General features: G+C 33.9%; 2 protein-coding genes across 3 annotated transcripts; both read left to right on the top strand.

Moving 5' to 3' along the window:
• Window positions 1-478: 478 nt before the first annotated feature.
• LOC116709849 (uncharacterized) lies at window positions 479-8,793 on the top strand. The gene is made up of 18 exons (XM_032548521.1): window positions 479-626; window positions 876-902; window positions 1,252-1,542; window positions 1,680-1,991; window positions 2,719-2,808; window positions 3,286-3,324; window positions 3,394-3,447; window positions 3,968-4,060; window positions 4,347-4,385; window positions 4,461-4,502; window positions 5,637-5,696; window positions 6,111-6,209; window positions 6,521-6,539; window positions 7,516-7,535; window positions 7,616-7,656; window positions 7,746-7,812; window positions 8,174-8,214; window positions 8,310-8,793. Exons 1-18 carry the CDS (start codon window positions 545-547, stop codon window positions 8,400-8,402), a joined length of 1,509 nt encoding a protein of 502 aa, XP_032404412.1. The 5' UTR covers window positions 479-544; the 3' UTR covers window positions 8,403-8,793.
• A 3,308-nt stretch (window positions 8,794-12,101) lies between these two features.
• Window positions 12,102-18,238, top strand: LOC116711106 (uncharacterized). Of its 2 annotated transcripts, none has more exons than XM_032550487.1 (13): window positions 12,102-12,167; window positions 12,407-12,436; window positions 12,628-12,918; window positions 13,074-13,388; window positions 14,677-14,757; window positions 15,497-15,580; window positions 15,987-16,082; window positions 16,444-16,462; window positions 16,851-16,870; window positions 16,972-17,006; window positions 17,101-17,161; window positions 17,336-17,376; window positions 17,473-18,238. In XM_032550487.1, exons 1-13 carry the CDS (start codon window positions 12,134-12,136, stop codon window positions 17,542-17,544), a joined length of 1,179 nt encoding a protein of 392 aa, XP_032406378.1. In that variant the 5' UTR covers window positions 12,102-12,133; the 3' UTR covers window positions 17,545-18,238. The 2 variants fall into 2 exon arrangements, with proteins under 2 accessions (XP_032406378.1, XP_032406377.1); XM_032550486.1 differs by having other exon boundaries at window positions 14,665-14,757.
• Window positions 18,239-18,240: the final 2 nt, after the last annotated feature.

Here is an 18,240-nt window from a genome sequence, read left to right as displayed (position 1 = left end):
AGGCAGGACTCTGACCTTAATATTACTTTATGCATAAAAACATTTATTACTAAAATTAAAACGCTACATTCAACCCAGGTTTGGTGTATGAATAATTTTGCCCTTAACTGAATAAGAAATATGTATTAATAATCAAGTCAGCCTTAATAAAAACAATAAACAAAAGCCATCCTTCTTTCTCCACCAGCCTAGTTGTGTTTGGGGTCACAGTGGGGTTAATTACAGCAGACTGTGAACATGCATGATCACCATGGCAACGTGGGAGGTGGTTAAACTCAGTTAAACTCAGGAACAATGCTAACTTTGAAGAAGATGAAACAGAGAAACTGTGTAGCTGAGAAATACATTAAGAAAGTAAAAGTGAAGATACTTTGTACAGACGTAAGGAAACATAAGTGACTCTGAAGATTTAGACTTAATCAAACACGCTGGAAGTTATAAAAGATTGAACACGTTGTGTGTGATTGTGGGTTGTACCACTGAGTCGTGTTGATGCTGTCTGTGGTTTTCCTGCAAGTAGTGAACAGAATAAGTCTCTGACTTCATGCAGTCAGACACTCATCTTCTCTGCAGGGTTGTGATCAGTTTCACCATGATAGGATGTCTAGTTTTTATTGTTCTTTTGGGTAAGTTAATTTTCCTACATTCTCTCCACATGAATGTGAGTTTTTACTGATAAATATAGACATTCACAACACTTAATTTGATTGGGTCATGTGGGCTGAGTGCTTTAGTTGTGTAGATTATGCTGCGGTTTGCAAATGAAAATATTTGTACAAATTGTTCTTTTTTTATTAAAATGCCCCAGTTCAGTGTAACCTTACAGTCTTTCAATTTATGCAAGTAAGTATTTTATTAAACTTTCTTTCAAACAGGTTCCTTTCAAGAGTTGCAAGTACAAGGTCAGTTTTTGGCGTTTCTTATGTCCAGTTGTGTTATTACTTTGATCAGTTTAATATCTTAAAAAATGTCTTCGTGAAAAAACAAACAAAAAAAACAACCTCCTTTTGAAACGTCCATGCTCCTTTTCAGACATGTTATGTTGACTTTACTCTGTCGTTGTTTCACTGTTTTAATTGTTTCTGTTCATTGATTTATTTATCTATTATCAAGGTTGTTTCAGTTCTTGTGATTGGTTAAATCCAGTCCAACATGTTTCATTTTATTACAGACTAAAGAATAATTTCTCATAGAAAAATTTCATATTATCCATATAGTAACTAAACATTTGATCCTTTGTTTTTATTTCAGCTCTTCCTCAGGCTAAACTAACAGTGGATTCATCATTAATCAAAGACACAGATTCAGTCACATTAAGCTGTCGGGCTCCAGCTCATGTTTCTGTGCATCAGTGTTATTTCTATGTGAATGGAGGAACTCAGACACTTTTTCCCTGCATAAAGACGTTTACAGGAACTGAGCTGCTGTGGATGAGAAAACAAAGTTTACCCTCTTTGGCTGAAGTGAGATGTTTCTATACTGTAAAATATGGAACTGTAAATTCTCCATCTCCCCACAGTGAAGTGACCTATATTACTATAAGTAAGTGCTGCTTCAACTTCACATTTAAATTTAGCTCTGTGACTTCATAGCTGTAATCTAATGATTAACTCTGTTTCAATGACACAACATATAACATATTTTACTTTGCTTTTTGACGCTCATTACTTCCTCTTTAGGTCTTAAGCCACAACTGAATGTAAACTATCGTAAGGGCCAGCCTGCTTTCTTCACCTGCTTTCTGCCTGGATCTGAGAAACAAGATACAACATGTAATCTGTACTTTGGAGAATCAAGTCGTCCAGCAACAACAACAATAATATCAAAACCCAGCTCAAGAACCAATCAGTGGTTCTGCTGGACTGAGATTCAAGAAAATGAATTATTGAGACATCTAGGTTTGGCTGAACAGAAGGAGGTCAGCTGTGATTATAGATTGGAAAGAGATGGGAAATCTTTGTCACCTCGTAGTGATCCACACAGATTCACCGGTGAGTCAAACAAAAACATAAATTTTTTGGTTCCTATGTCCCTTTAGTTTTTAAATAAGCCATAGACCCTCAAATGTTTGGTGTGATATCTGGCACCAAGATGTAGGCAGAAGATCATTTAAGTCCTTTTAGACGTGAAGTTGAGCCTCCAGAATCAAACTTCTTGCACCAGAACAATGGATTAGACTGACCTGCTGAATTTTGAGTCCTCACCTCAATCTTGTTGGGTTTTTCCTGTAACCTTCTTTTGTCTTTTTAGATTTTTATCAGCATGCTAAAATAATGTACCCTCACAACAAACTGATGTAATTTTGTGACAGCTTCCTGTCAGAACCAGGATTAATTTCTAAAATAATCTGAGCTACAGTAACTTATTTGTTTGGTCATAACAATTTGTCTGCCCATTTTACCTGATTTTAATAAATCAAGTTTCAGGGATAAAATGTTCACTTCTTGCAAAACACCAGCAACTACAATAATGTAAAAAATAAAAATGTTTTGTTTGTATTTCTGGTTGATGATAATAATGTTGTTCCTGATTGGTCAATCCAGTAATATTTACCATTTATTTATAAACTACATGACAAATACAAATAACCTTTCAATGAACTGTGAAAAAACTCTGAAGTAAGCATCAGTACATTTTAATCAGTTTAATAAAAATAGCATAAAGATTCATCATTTAGCTGCTCTTGAAACTGAATGAAAATCTGTTTTCTAATTGTAGGTATTGTGGAAGGAGATTTAACTGAGATCAGGAAAACAACAAGATTTATGAAGACCACAAGCTCATCGAACGCTGTTTTTCCCATCCAGGGTAAAGATGAAATATAGCTAGTTTAGAAAAATGTTGTTGTCTTTCTTTCTCTACTGAGGTCATAGTATCAGGATCCCAATGTATTAGTTTTCAGCAGGAGTAAACAATATAGTAAAGCAACTTTTAAACGGCTTAATCAAAGATCAGTGGCAAAGTGGGAAAAAGAAAAGTCACCAAGAAACAGCAATAATTAAATAAAGTTTTAGAATTTATTGCAATTGTTGAAATAAAAACTATCTTTGTTTGTTAAACCTGTTTTTTATTGCATCAAATGCCATTTATACCTCTGTTATAAACTGGTAAAATCTAAAAAAATCTGCCAGATTATTTACTCCGGACATTGAATGACGATCTAATATTGGTTATTTAACGGTAAATGTTGTAGTTTGGATGACAGCAGAATAAACACTAGTTTATGAATGTCAACAACTGCAATTCAACTTTTCACAAATCCACTTCTCTTTATTTCCTCAACAGAATCAGTCACCCAAAGAACTGTCACAGTTTTTACCACAGGTATGGTGAAAAATGTCAAGAATAACAGCAGTGAACCAGAACATTGTAATTTTTTTATATTATTTTTAGGTACGACAAAGCTGACAACGAGTATCTCCAGTATTTCCACTTCTACTAAGTCAGGTAGGAAAATGTACTAATGTGTAATAATCAGCCATAACACTGAGACTATATTGTGAAAATATGTATAAACAAACCTATTTTAACGGGATTTATTGTGTTTTAATCTGAAAAAAATGCAAAGGATGCAAATGTGATGTGATTTTTACTTTAAGACTACATAATTTATAAAATGACAGAGAAGCATCTTTTGATTTGCAATTTAATGTAAACTGGTGTAAAATAATAATACAAAACACAGAATATATCTAAAAAAATAGTGCGAATAAGTACAGTCCAGAAATTATTCATTAGATTAACAACAAATAAACATTTAATGGGTTGCACTTTTAGCTTCAGTCGTATTGAAATAAAATTAACAAATGTTTCCTTTCTGTCTAAAATATCCCGTTGACCAACAGGTGCAGAAATTAAGAAATAATCTTTTGTTCCCTTTTCTTGTCTGTGCTAAACAAGCCTTGTTTGTTTGGTGTAACTTTTATTTATTTATTTGACTGACTGAAAATCTGTTTTCTAATTTTAGGTCATGTGGAAGGAGAATTAACTGAGATCAGCAAAACACCAACAAGATCTACGAAGACCGAAAGTTCATCAGACGCTGCTTTGCCCATCCAGGGTAAAAATGAAATACAAAAAAGTTATTGCCTTGCCCTCTCTGAAATAATGTCAACATCTCAATGTGTTGGTTTTACAATTTGCAATTGTGTTATTTGAGCAGTTCAACATTTACTCTTATTTTGTTCTTACTTCTCAGGTTAACTCGATGTTTGAACATTATTCTATCTATAATCTATCGACACTTATTTTCAATCACCTTCAGCACTTTTCATGTTTCTTGAAAATTAGTTGAGATAAGTTTAGATCTAGTTTCACAAATTAACTTCCTTTTATTTCCCCAATAGAATCAATCCCTTCAACAACTGTCACAGTTTTCACCACAGGTATGAAGTGAACATGCCAGAATAACAGCAGTGACCCAGAACATTGTGATAGTTTCATGTTTTTTTTATGTTTAGGACCCAGAGAGCCGACAAAGAGTAAGACCACTTCTACACCAGGTAGGAAAATCTATTATTGCCTTAATCAGAAATAAAATTCAGATTATATTCTGAAAATATGCATAAAAACATGCTATTTGTGTAATTAGATTTTTTTCTCTGTTGCGTTTTACTCTGACAAAAAGGTCTGAACCGCTTTCTCTCCCGGTACAAAATAAATAATATCAACACAAAATGGTCCAGAACTGTGGAGAGGCAGGAAAACAATACATGACTGTGCATTTCTATTTAGTCCCCAATACACTAATGCCCCTAAATAAAATATGGTATGATCAATGGCCTTGGCTACACTAACTAGATGCCACAGTTTACTGTTTGCCGTTTACTACAAACCAAGTAGGGAATATGACACAGTGTGGAGGAAGGTGTTATAGTCAGGGGCCATATTGTTTTCTAATGATGCACTGGGACAAAACCAGAGCTAACTGGTCCCTTGGACAAATTTACTTTCATTCAGTTTTACTTCACATAATCTCTTCATAGATACTTTCCATTCAATCTGTTTGGGTTTGAGCTGTTTAACGATGAAGAATAAATGAAAATTTCAGTGTTCAAATGTGCAAAGTTGGTAGAAAGACACGCCAAAAGTCTTGAAGCTGAAACTGCATGAAAAGATGGAAATGCTCAAGACCTCACACATTTTGGACTAAAACCCAAAACTCGTCTCGTTCCTGGACTCCATGATGCCTTAATATTCATGAGTTGTTTATTGTTTCTTGAACAAATTAATGTGGCACTTTCAGCTCTGGAAATTGCAATAAAGAATGAATAAGACTTGTAGTGGTCCACGGTTCTCTTTGTATGAAACCTTTGAATTTGATGAAGGTAACTAAAAACATTTTATTTTATTCTGAGATTTAGTCAGAACAATATAAATATTAACTTACCAGAAATAAGTTTGATGTTTTCAACAAAAACAGAAAAAGTATAGCTTGATTTAATGTAAGAAAGTAAAAACTGTTTATATTCTTTAGCACTTTAATTATTTTAAGTAGTACATTTGATGGACCAAATAATTGTTTTTTCGTCTAAAGTTACGAAATAGGAAGAAATATCTATTCATAAAATGTTTGCACAAAACAAACATTATGTATATTTCACTAAAACATTTATTTCATTTCGTGTTTGTTTTAGCTTCTTCAACTGTTACTTCCACATCTCAAAGAACGACAAATGTGAATTTTGTATTCAAAGGTGAGACTCCAATATTATTATCGGTGTTTAAATTGTCATTTAACTTTTTTACATTTTAAAGTGCAGCTGTTTCATATTGTCCATCCTGCAGCAAGATGTTTAAACTAAAGTGGTTAGTGTTTACAGAAACACTAACCACTAGATTCTAAAGACGAATCTTGAAGTTTCTAAATGTTTCCCCCGAATGCATCACTGTGCATTAAAGTCCAAACAACACTATGTTTTTCAAATTATACCATGAATTAAAATCCATACAGCATTTTTGTTCGTGAAATTTATAAAAATCCTAATACTTAAATTTTTGAAGACAGATTTTTGAGATATGAAGGATAAATGCATCTAGTTGAGTGTTGCAGCAACGCAGCGATTCTTGTGAGAAAGACAAAGTGAAACTTGTTGATGACCTTTAAACAGATACGAGGATATTGGCAATTGCAGCAGCGGTGGTGGGTGGAGTGATTGTGGTCTCCATTCTGGTGGTGGCAGCGTGTCTCATAGCCAAAAGAAGAACTGGTGAGAAACTAACACCCCGCTGAGTTTATAAATAATTTTCAAAAAAATCTGACCACTTACAGCTACCATGACTACCGTGAAAGGAGGATATGGATAGTGTGCAGAAGTTATTTTTAAATGTCAACTAACTATTTATAGCAATATTAGGTTTCTGGTTTTATGCAGTGAAAGGTTTTAGATATTAATTTAGAGATGCATGGCAGCATAAAAACATAAGTATAAGCCATGAGTCATAGAGTGTAAATTACTAGTTATCCTTGTTTTACTAGTGGAACAAAATAATCTGAGTCAATCTGCTTCTTGTTTCTCAGGAAAAGGTTTGCACAACAGGTAAGACTTTCTTGTTCTCATCAGGTTCTTATAAATGAACACTCACTGACAGCTGGGCATGAATTTGTTAAATGGTGAAAAAAGTTTCATGCATGTTGATTAAATTAAACTTTAAATGAAACATTTAAATGATTAACATACAGACATTTTGGGGGGCCGTGGGAATAAAGGTCCTTTCTGTAACACATGGGACCACCAGCTGTGAGATTAATTCAACATCCTGTCTATATAAAGATTTCCACACACAGATTTCAAACCAGCAGCCATTTGGTGTCTGATGTTAATGTCAACCTGGGAAAAGAATCAACTCAACACAAGATTCAGCCTGAAATTGAACTTTGAGTCAAATATGAAACTTGCGTTACTGTTTTTCCTCTTTTTCCTGACTGAACACCATGTGTTTGTCTTGAATACATCGTTCCGTCATTTTTTCTCAACATATTATTTGCACTATATAATCCTTAGAGATTACAGAGCTAAAAGTCAATCTACTCTGACAAATCTACCAGCTTTGTTTTCTGTTTGTTTTATTTTTACCTATGACGTAATTTAGTAACATATATTATAGGTAAAATTATGTTTTATTAAGCAGGAGATCCTATTATTTCTATGAAAATCGCAGTAGTAATCATTTCTATTAATGCAAATTGTTTACCCTGATGGGGATTATAATGTCATTTAATGATTGTTCAGAGAAAAAATCAAGTTATTAGTTAATTTGCCTTTGGGTCTTCACAATATTGCTTCCAGTCAAGAAAATTTACTTGATTTTATTTATGACTGTCATTTGTCTTTTCTTTAAATTCTAAAAGATTTTACTTTTAATTCAAATTTAATCCCAGAAATCAGAAGGTTTTATACTTTGTTTTTGCTGAAATGCTTGCTTAGTAAGAATATACTTTTATTAGTCTACATCGTATTTTGTTTTGCTGCACACACTGACTAAATAAATCTGTTTTTGTTCATCTTTCCACAGAAAACAAGCCAACCTTAAAGGTAATAATATATTTGTAGGGTACTGAAACACCAATGTTTGTTATTCTTATATAATAAATTATGTTTAATTTATGTTGCAGATCAGAGTGTGTGGATGAAAGTGACTGATAACACAGAGATGGTAAATAAAATATATTTTATGATGAGTATTATCTCATTATCTCGCTTGGATTTTTCTCTCTTCATTTTTCCTTTTCCTCATATTTAAAGTTACCACTAGATAAAGATGGCGTCTACAGTGTCATCACTTCTGCACCTGCTGCTGATCGTCCTGCAGGTGAGTTTATTAACTTTTATACCCACTTGAAAATTATCTGAAAATACATCAGCAATAAAACAATTCCTAAATGGAAAATAAACTATGATTTGTTTTTTAAAGTTTATGTAAATGTTAACCAGAAATGTTTGTGACTTTTCTTTTAAGCCTTTTGAGACACATACACTAAATACGTGATTATTATTATTATTACTGCTTAGTGATATTTAAAAAATATTTAACACATTTATCCAATGACTGATCTTGAAGTGAATATATGTAATTTATACTGTCTAAATTTGCAGAAATAATGGATTCACACAAAAAATAAACAGTCAAACCGGATATTGACTCATGTTAGTTACATTTCCTTATTTTTCAGGTCCTGGGAAACCTGCCAAAGAAAAACCACAAACTGAAGATGTACGAGACATTTCTCCAGAAAAGATGTTTGTTGATCTTGGCAGGAAATGTTATGAATGTAAATAGTTCTCATTGCTGCTGTTTTTATTTTCCAGTCTGACGTCTACCACGTGTACTGCACCATCCCTGATTTACCTCCTCCATCAACCAGGGATGACCGAGTGTACTGCCTCCTGCAGAATCACTGAAACACATTTTCATGGAGAAAAAACTAATTCCCTGAAGATAATCATTAGTTATACTGTATAACGCTGCACTATTTTGTGCAGATGTGATGTTCTGCAAAAGACTTTTGTTACAGAAACCCAATGAAGAAACAGAACATGTTAAAGATTTGGATATTCATCCCAGCAGATGAAAGAAAAACATTTTATTTTACTTTCTCATCTCAAACTTAACAAGTAGATTTAATTCTGTGATTTATGTCAGCTCAATATCAACATTTTTTTTATTTAAATAATTTGTGAAAACTGTTTTACTCAGAACTCCTTTGTACTTGTGTGTTTCTGTGGATGCTGCGCACATCAGGTGTGTTTGGCTCTAATTAAAATGTGTTACTGTTAAACTTCAGGAGCTTCATAAACTGGTCTGTTGAGCTGTTTCTTTACATTTAAGAGAATCAATCAATCAATCAAATTTTATTTGTATAGCACATTTCAGCAGCAAGGCCTTTCAAAGTGCTTTACATCATATCAAACACAGAAACACAAAGCAACACAGAATCAGCAATCAAAACACAACATTAAGTCAAGTTTCATCAATAAATTTGTAATTGATTACGTTTGCAGAAATGTGCAAAAACATATGAAAAACACCAAAAACATGTGATTTCAGCCAAAGTGTTTAGGATACAAATGTTTTTGAAAAACAAAGAATAACCTTGTACTGTATATATTCCGAATTTGACAGTCAGCACAAAGAGCAGAGGTGATTTTAATTTTAAACCCAAAGCTTTGCTGTGAGTCTAACAAACTTTCACACACTTTTATCTTGTGATGCTGTGACCGGCGTGCGAGTCGCTGCATAGCGGGCGGTTTTCCTGAGAGCTTTTCTGACACTTCAAACTGGTGAAAAAGTCAAAGAAGTGAAATGGAAAAAAAACTGTTTCAGAAAATTCACATTGTTCATCTTCATTAGCTGCTGTTCATCTTTTATTTCATAATGTTTTATTCTTATTTTAAGCTTCACAATTAAGTGCATCATAACTCAAATCGATGTTTTACTTTTTTTTATGTGTTGGATTTTATCTGAACAGAAATTGTTACATTTAACAGAAGTTAAAACACTGTAAAGGAAAAAAAAAGGCAAACTACATTGCATAAAGATGCTCAATAATGAAAGAAAAAAAGTTGTATTAAACATTTTAATACATATTTTTGTATGAATTTGTGAATTTTTCTCAGTTTGCAGACTGATAATTTCCTTGAAGGGTCGGCTCTTATGTGATATTAAGAAGCCCTTAAGTGGCCGTTAAGTTTAAAAAATATATTTTGAGCAATTATTTGGAGACTACACATCCCATGTTCATGACTTTATTATTAGCTGGCTTCAGACTTGCTGGAAAGTTGTTACTGGAACGCACAAATAAGAGTTCCTGGATCCTGATGCTACAGAAACTGACTCAAATTAATCCGTGCCTCTGTTCCTTATTGCTGTAAATATGGAGCCTATGTCACATGCTTTTTACAGAACTGCACTGCATTTCATCCAATGCAGGACTGTAGATAATTTTTTCCATTTCAATCGGCAGGTGGGCGGCAGAAACGGTCAGAGTGCCTTTCCTGTGAGAACCATACAGATCCCTGTGTGTGGGAAGCTGGAGTGGTTTCTCTCTTAGTGTGAGATAAAAACTGAGGATTTGTGTTTAATTTTTCTATTACATTTTTTGATCTAAAAAAACTGAGTTTGTCATACTTAAATTTCTATACACAGATAAAAATACAATCACATTTCTAGATGTGAAACAGAGCAGACAGATTTGCAGCCGTTGAAAAGTTAATGGTTTTCATCCTGAACAACTTGGACTGCATTTTTTTTTGGCTGTGGTTTAAATACTTTACTGAGGCTGTTAGATTTGCCTTATATTAAAATTTGTGATTAAAAAAGTCAACATGATCATCCACTTGATGGCGCCAAAAAGTAACTCTAGTCTGCAGCACCTAGAAAATAAATTATAGTAATTAAATATGAGTATTCTCAGTGAAAAAAAAAAAAAATATATATATATATATATTTACAGTTATGAGTCTTTAAAACAGAATTGGGAGGACATGGAAAAGGCCATTTGAATTCACTCTTCTTTGTGATTTATTTGTTGTCTACGATGTACTTCTTCACTGGTAAGTTGTGTTCATAATGTCTTTTGGTGCTTTATTTAGTAAAAGGTATTATTTGCAGTTACACTGATGATTATTGACATTAAACGTTTATGTTGCTCTACATTTATACAGAACATAAAAGAAAGGTAATTTGCACAAAGTGGCTGAAAATCACAGCTAGAATCCAAATATAAATTTATATTGTATTTACCAACTTTACTTAACCTGTGCAACTAGTTTGTCAGACTGCAGGACAGTGGCCCTTGAGGACTGGAGTTTGACACCTGTGCTTTAGATGAACTCTGATGTTCTTGAGTGGAAACTTGAAGTGAGCGACGCTCACCCTGACACCAGTAAATAGTGGTTTATTTGGGGAAGAATGAAAAATACACTCTTTGCTTTTCAGAGGCAGGTTGTGGATATTTCTTCCAGAAAAGACACCAAGATTTTCTCTCACTGAGAGCATTGTGTAAATCTATGTGCATGCACGGGCGCTTACACTGAAGGTTCTTTGATGTGTGCAAAAACCAAACACTGTACACTTGCAGCTGCACAGCATGAGATGTAATCTTCACCTTAGAGAAACAGCAAATGGTTGTATCAAACTTTGTGTCCTGCTGCTTCTACGTTAATGTCTTTATTTTATCAATTTTCTGAAGATTCTTTTTCACAGCACAACATAAAAGCTGGCTGTAACTTTCCAGATTGGAACGTGCATTTTGTCTCTGTTTCTGTTTCTTTGCTGTTGCTATCAGTTCACTAAAACAGTTTGTGAAATTCATTTTGTGTTTTATTTGCATGTCCAGTAAAAACATATTTCCTATTTTTAATTTTTTTCTAGACTATCCCTTTGGTCTCAGAGACGTTGTAATCAGTACGTCACCAGAACGACAGAAAAATGTAACTACATCCAGTTAAAATCATATATTTTTTGTTTTTTATAGCACTTGCTTGCTCATCCATAGTGCAATAAAATTTTATTTATAAAACCATTTTTATTTTTATTAGCTTTCTGTTTCTGTTTCAAAAGCTAAAAATGTTTTGTGAAACAAAAAACATTGTGCAGTGTGTAAAGCCAACTACCTTGCATTTTATCAAATCTAAAGAGATGAGTTTGGACACATAACCAGTGAAGAATAATAGTTTGATCATCCATCCATCATTTTCTGAACACAGTTGGGTCGGGAGGCGCTGGTGTCTGTCTCCAGCTAACGTTCTGGGCGAGAGGCGGGTTCACCCTGGACAGGTCGCCAGTCTGTCGCAGGGCTAATAGTTTGTTGCTCATTCATAATATAACAATTAATAAGATGCTTTGATAAGAACACCTAATGGTCAATACCTTCAGCCTGAGCATTACCATTGAAATGTAACCAATGGTCATGATAATCAAACAGGGGATATCAGCAAAAATTAAAGTATTTGTCCTTGAGTCCATTTGCACTAAAATCTGCTTTGATGTTGCTTTTGGAGTGAAGCTGTTTCCCCTCTGAGTCGCCTGTCAGTCATGTTTGTGGGTTGTATCTTTGAGTTCTTCTGATCTTCATGCTGTCAGATGCTTATCTTCTCTCAAAGGTTATGAACAGCTTACGTCTGCCTTCACCATGACGGGATGCCTGTTTTTTATCATTCTTTTGGGTAAGTTAATTTTCTTACTTTCTCTCAACATCAGTGAATTTTCACTGATAAATATAAATACACACAAATATAACTTTGTTTGTTCTCACTGGCTTTGTTGTGCAGTTTATTCTGAGAATAATGTGCTGTTTGAAAGTCACAGTATGTGATTGTGACTTTATAATGTGCCAGTTAATCCTGTTTATAGATAAAGCTTTTCAGTATAGATAAATATTGTGTTAAATTCTTCTTTCAAACAGGTTCTTTTCGTGAGGTGCAAGTCAAACAAGGTCAGTTTCTGACGTTTCTTTTGTCCAGATGTGTTAAAACTGTGCAATTTATTACTGCTAGTAAAGTTACCTAATATCTTAAAGGCTTAGCACAAAGCTTTTCTTTTCATTTCAGATCAAAGAATACTTTACTGTTGGAAATGTGTTAATCTTGATGTATCAATACTTGATCCTCTGTTTTTATATTTCAGTTCTTCCTCAGGCTAAACTAACAGTGAATTCATCAATAATCACAGAAACAGATTCAGTCACATTACGCTGTCAGGCTCCAGCTAATTTTTCTGTGCATCAGTGTTATTTCTATGTGAATGGAGGAACTCTGACACCTTTCTCCTGCATGAAGACGTTTACGGGAACTGAGCTGCTGTTGATGGCAAAGCAAAGTTCATCCTCAGTGGCTGAAGTGAGATGTTTTTATATTGTAAATTATGGGGATAGAAATTCTCCATCTCCTGACAGCGATATGGCCCGTATTACTATACGTAAGTGACTGCCTCATTTTTTAAAAAGTTAACGACTGAGTTTTATTTATGAAAGCTTGTCAAAGTTTAACGGGAAAAGTTATCAGCTCTGGTTTTCTGCCGCAACATATAAACTATTTTACTTTCCCTTTTTACACAAATTACTTTTACTGTAGGTCTAAAACCACAGCTGAGTGTGCACTATGTTAAAGGTATGTACGCTCTCTTCCTTTGCTCTCTGCCTGAATCCGTGAAAAACGCTACAACATGTAACCTGTACTTTGGAGAATCAAGTCAACCAACTGCAACAACAACAACGTGGAAGACGAAGAGCTCAGAAACCGGTCAGCGGTTCTGTCGGACTGTGATTGAAGAAAATGAATTACTTTGGCGTCTACGTTTGGTTCAGCAGAAGGAAGTCAGCTGTGATTATAGTTTGAAAGGTGACAGGAAAACTTTGTCACTTCGTAGTGATCCATACAGCTTCAGTGGTGAGTCAAACATGACATGAATACAGTAAATGCTGTAAAAATATGTTTTTATTTTTAATAAAGCCATGGACCCTCAAGGTGCAGTGTGTGGATCTGCCACCAATATGTAGATCGTTTAAGTCCCATGAGTTAAGAGGTGGAGCCTCCAGGATCAATCAGCATGTCCCACATGTACAGACAAGTCTTAACCCTTTCATGCATAGCGGTCACTACAGTGGACAGCTATCTAAAAGCCATTTTCTTGTGCTTCCTGTGGATTTTTATGTTATAAATGCACACAGACCACTGAAGTGGACACTAATGCATCATAAAATATACCATCAACTACTGGCCATCAGCTGCAAATGCAAGAAATTATTTTTGTTAAATACAATATGGCCGACAGACAAAAAAGCATGAGAACCGACCCGGTCCCTCCTTCTACTGTAGACGAGTCTTGCAAGTAAAAAAAATATTGTGACATCAGATAACCCCTAAGGAACAATACTACTGATGTATTTTTCAAATAACAACTTTGTATTTGGACAAAATTACAATTGATCACATAAAAATAAAAAATAAATTATTTTTACAAAAAAATTTTCCTACCTTTTTTATGCCTTAAGAAAAGAATTTTAAAAAATGGAAAAAAAATTCTGACACAAAGGATCATAATTCATGCATGAGAGGGTTAAACATTATTATAATTATGAACATATTGCAATTGTTTTTTTTACCAAAATATTTTTATTGAGATTTTCCACTTTGAAAATACAGTCATGCACAATCTAAGCAAGCTTCTTTTAGACATCCTACATGACAGTAAGTCAGAGAAATGGAAAACAAAATGAAATGTTGAATAAACCAAAACAAAAACAAAAAACACACAGCTTCTCAAAACAGCTGGGGAAACAGATTGGATGCAGTTGTACATGTATATTCAACGTGTCACACTGCAGGTTCCAGCAAATCAAGGGTTGAAAAGCCCTGATATCTTCTCAAAAACATTATGTGGATTTCCTAATATATGCTATTATTTTCAGAGGCAAATTAAAAGATATCTGCTTTAACCACTTGGTGGCGCTAAGTCTGTTGACATTTTTCCAACCCAAAGCTGTACACTTTTTTTTGTTGCAGAAAACAGGTTTATGTATATAAAAGTACATTCTATTTTAGTAAAATTACATTTCTTAGTGCAGAAAGCTGATAGGAAATATTCCAAAGTCAGTTTTACAAAAAAATGAGAGATTCTTTATTTAGTTACACTTAAAACTGAAAACCTGTTTTCTATTCGTAGATGTTGTGGAAGGAAAAGTAACAGAGATCAGGACAATACCAACAAGATCCACAAGGACCGCAGGCTCAGTGGACTCAGTGTTTCCCACCAATGGTAACAATAAAATATATTTTAGAAAAATGTTATTGTCTTGCTACCTGAGAGCACAATGTCAACATCCCAACATTTTGGTTTTCAGCAGATTGCAGGAGTAAACAGTTTAGTAAAAGTAATTTTTCCTTTAATCAGCTCAATGTTGTAGTGGGAATGAGAGAAATTGCTGTAGCACAAAATATTACTGAATAATTTACATGTTTTAAGGCAGTTTCACTTCTGTCAGACTGTCCAGGGAAAATGTAGCTTCCCACCATCAATGCATGAATGGATGAATGTGGTGTCTAGTGTCTTGTTTAGATTAAACAAAGAGCTACACAAGTATAAGACATTGTATCATTTTTATTACCATGGGCTATAATATTATTTACAGACAGAATCCAATAAGCGCTATGCATTTGCTTTTATCCCCTGACTCATTAATACCTGTAAATATATGGCTGTGTAACCAGTTGTCTTCAGAAATCCCCCAGTTAGTGAACAGAGCCACAATTCTGAATATAACACCATGTCATGCTTTATAGATCTTTATATTTTGTATTTAATTGGAAAAACCATGAATTATTTGATCTGTATTAAACACAAATCTGTTTTTAAAAGGACATTTTATCAACCAAAGAACATTGTTTATTTTTTTAAAATTGGAAAGAAATTTTTTTTTTTAAGATGTCTGTAAAAAGCAGATGTCATCTGGTTTACATGTGATTAAAATATTAATTTGATCTCATCTCTGTTTTAGTGTCTTCAAGTGTCACTTCTAATTATAAAGTGGCAGACATTACACAAAAAGCAGGAAGTCACGAACCTAAGGGCAAAAATATAGGTGAGATTCTTGTTTTACTGTCAGTATTAAGATGTTTCTGTTTCTGTTTTATCCTTGTTTTTTTAAATACAGCTGTTTAATATTGTGCATCCTTCAGTAAGATATTTAGACTATTTCAAGGTTTATAACCTCTTGAATCTATAGAAGCTCACGTTTTCCGAATGGTTTCTGCTGTATGCATCGCTCTGCATTACAATATGAATTATATTCTTCTGTAGTTTAGTTATTTTCAACTTGAAACATTAATTAATATGCACGTAGTATTTTAGTTTTTGACACTTATGTAAATCTTAGTAGTAAAATCTTAGCTGACAGATTTTTTAGATTTGAAGTCGGATGATGTTGCAGCAACTCAAAGCGATTGTGGTTTGAAAGTCAAAGTGAAACTTTATGACCTTTAAAACAGACATGAAGACTTTAATTATCACGACAGCTGTGGCTGGAGTGATTGTGATCTTCATCTTGATGGCAGCAGCGTGTTTCAGAGCCAAAAGGAGGACTGGTGAGAAACATTTAAACTTTTATTTAATAAAGGAGATCCATTAAAAAGTTTGTCTTTGACTCTGCTGAGAATTTTTTACAAATAAAATCCATTATAAAATCAAACCTCTTACAGCGACAGCGACATACTGCAGATATAATATTTTTGATAAAAGTTTTAATATAATGGATGTTTGTAAGTTAAGATATAACATTTAGAGCAAAGACACTTAGACTGTGTTGCTGAACACAAGCTTTTTAAATAAATATTAAATTAGTGATGATTAGCAGCATGAAAACAGAATCTGAAGTCTTGAGTTGTGGAGTGTGAATAGTTAAGAACAACTAAGTCATCTGATTCAGTCTACTTTTTATTTGTTCAGAAAAGGGATCACACAAGAGGTAAGGCTTTCTATTATTGTTATTTTATCAAATTCAGGTTCTGATAAATAAACATAAATCTGTTAACGGTATGTTCAGAGAGAAATATAAAGTTACTGGTTTATCTTACTTTGTCGATCTGTGGGCCTTCATAATATTGCTTTAATTTATGGATATTTAAAAGCTTTCTTAATGGCCAGATCTCTTCTATCTTTAAAATTAATTCATGTTTTAATGGGGTTTTTAAAAAATTTTACCTCAGAAATCAGAAGGTTTTGTACTTAGTTTTCTCTGAAATGCTCGCATGACAGAGAATAAACTCCTAATTTGTCTAAATCTGATTTTGCTTTGCTGCTCAGTGTAATAACTGACTAAATAAATCTGTTTCTTTTTTTTAACTTTTGCATAGAAAACAAACCAACATTACAGGTAAAACACATCTAGGATCTTGAAATATCTACTCTTTTTCCTATTAACTTATATTTAGTCTCTATATTTCTGCTTATGAATCATGTTAATGTCTGTTGTAGATCAGTCTGTACAGATGATTGATGACACAGAGATGGTAATAAACAATTTTTTGAGTCATTCACATTGCATTATCTTGTTTGCATTTTTTATTTATTTTCCATTGACATGATCTTTTCCGTTGTTTCAAGTTACATAGAGATGCCGTCTACAGCATAATCACATCTGTACCTGCTGCTGACTCGTCTACAAGTGAGTTTCCTTAATTTGATACCCACTTGAAGTTGATCTAAAAATACATTTGCAATAAAGAATTTCCTAAAAATAATTTATACAGTTTTTATATTTACAGAAATCATAGATTTGTTCACATAGAAAGTGAACTGTCAAACCTGATACTGTTAATTGTGTTTTCTACTTTCTCAGATTCTGGAAAATCCGCCGTTGAAGATTCTTCAGCTGAAGACGTACGAAAAAATGATCACAAAAAAAAGATGTTTGTGAACTTAACTTGTGTGTAAATGTTAGAAATGTAAAAAAGTCCTGCTGTTTTTGTTTTCCAGTCTGACGTCGACAGCCTGTACTACATCATCCCTGATTTACCTCCTCCATCATCTACGGGTGACAGGATGTAGAGCGGTGGGCTCCAGTCCCAAAGGACCGGAGTTATGCAACTTTTAGACGTCTCTCTGCTTCGTTACACCTGGCTCCAATATTAGCTCATCAGCAGAGCTCTGTGGAGCTTGACTGGATGTTAGTGAGGAAGTTTTGCCTTTTAATTCAAACGTGTAGGACAGAGGACACATCTAAAGGTTCTCTGGCCCTTAAGTCCACTCATGTAGAAACTCCTGCAGAAGCAATGAAATACAGATGTTTAGTGGAGAAGAAACAATAAAGTTTGAAGATAATTAGCTGTACTGTATCACACCACTTAACGTGTGCCGTAGTTAGCTCTGAGGTGTCATTCTGTGAAAGGATTTTTGAGAAAAAGGACCATGCTGCTCCCCACAAGATGTCGCCCTGGGCAGTTGCCCATGTCGCCCATATCAGAAATTGCCCAACCTATTTATTTCAGAGACTTCTCATGCTCATATTTTATGAGGGAAACTTGCCTTTCTGTCTCTTTGTAGAGCATCTTGGTCAGAATAAGTTGTTTTTAATGTGCTTGATAAATGCATTTTATTTAGTTTTGACCTCTGTCTGAGGAGTTTTATGAGCAAATAGACTCTTGCTGTCTGTCTATTTAGAATATTTTAACTTTCCTGTACTATACTAGGCAGACTTGTTAACTGGAAATTTAGACTACCATTAAATCTTGTTCTATTTGTTTC

Source organism: Xiphophorus hellerii, chromosome 20, assembly GCF_003331165.1.
Source record: "Xiphophorus hellerii strain 12219 chromosome 20, Xiphophorus_hellerii-4.1, whole genome shotgun sequence".
NCBI lineage: Eukaryota > Metazoa > Chordata > Actinopteri > Cyprinodontiformes > Poeciliidae > Xiphophorus > Xiphophorus hellerii.
This window is presented reverse-complemented; position numbering and strand designations above follow the sequence as displayed.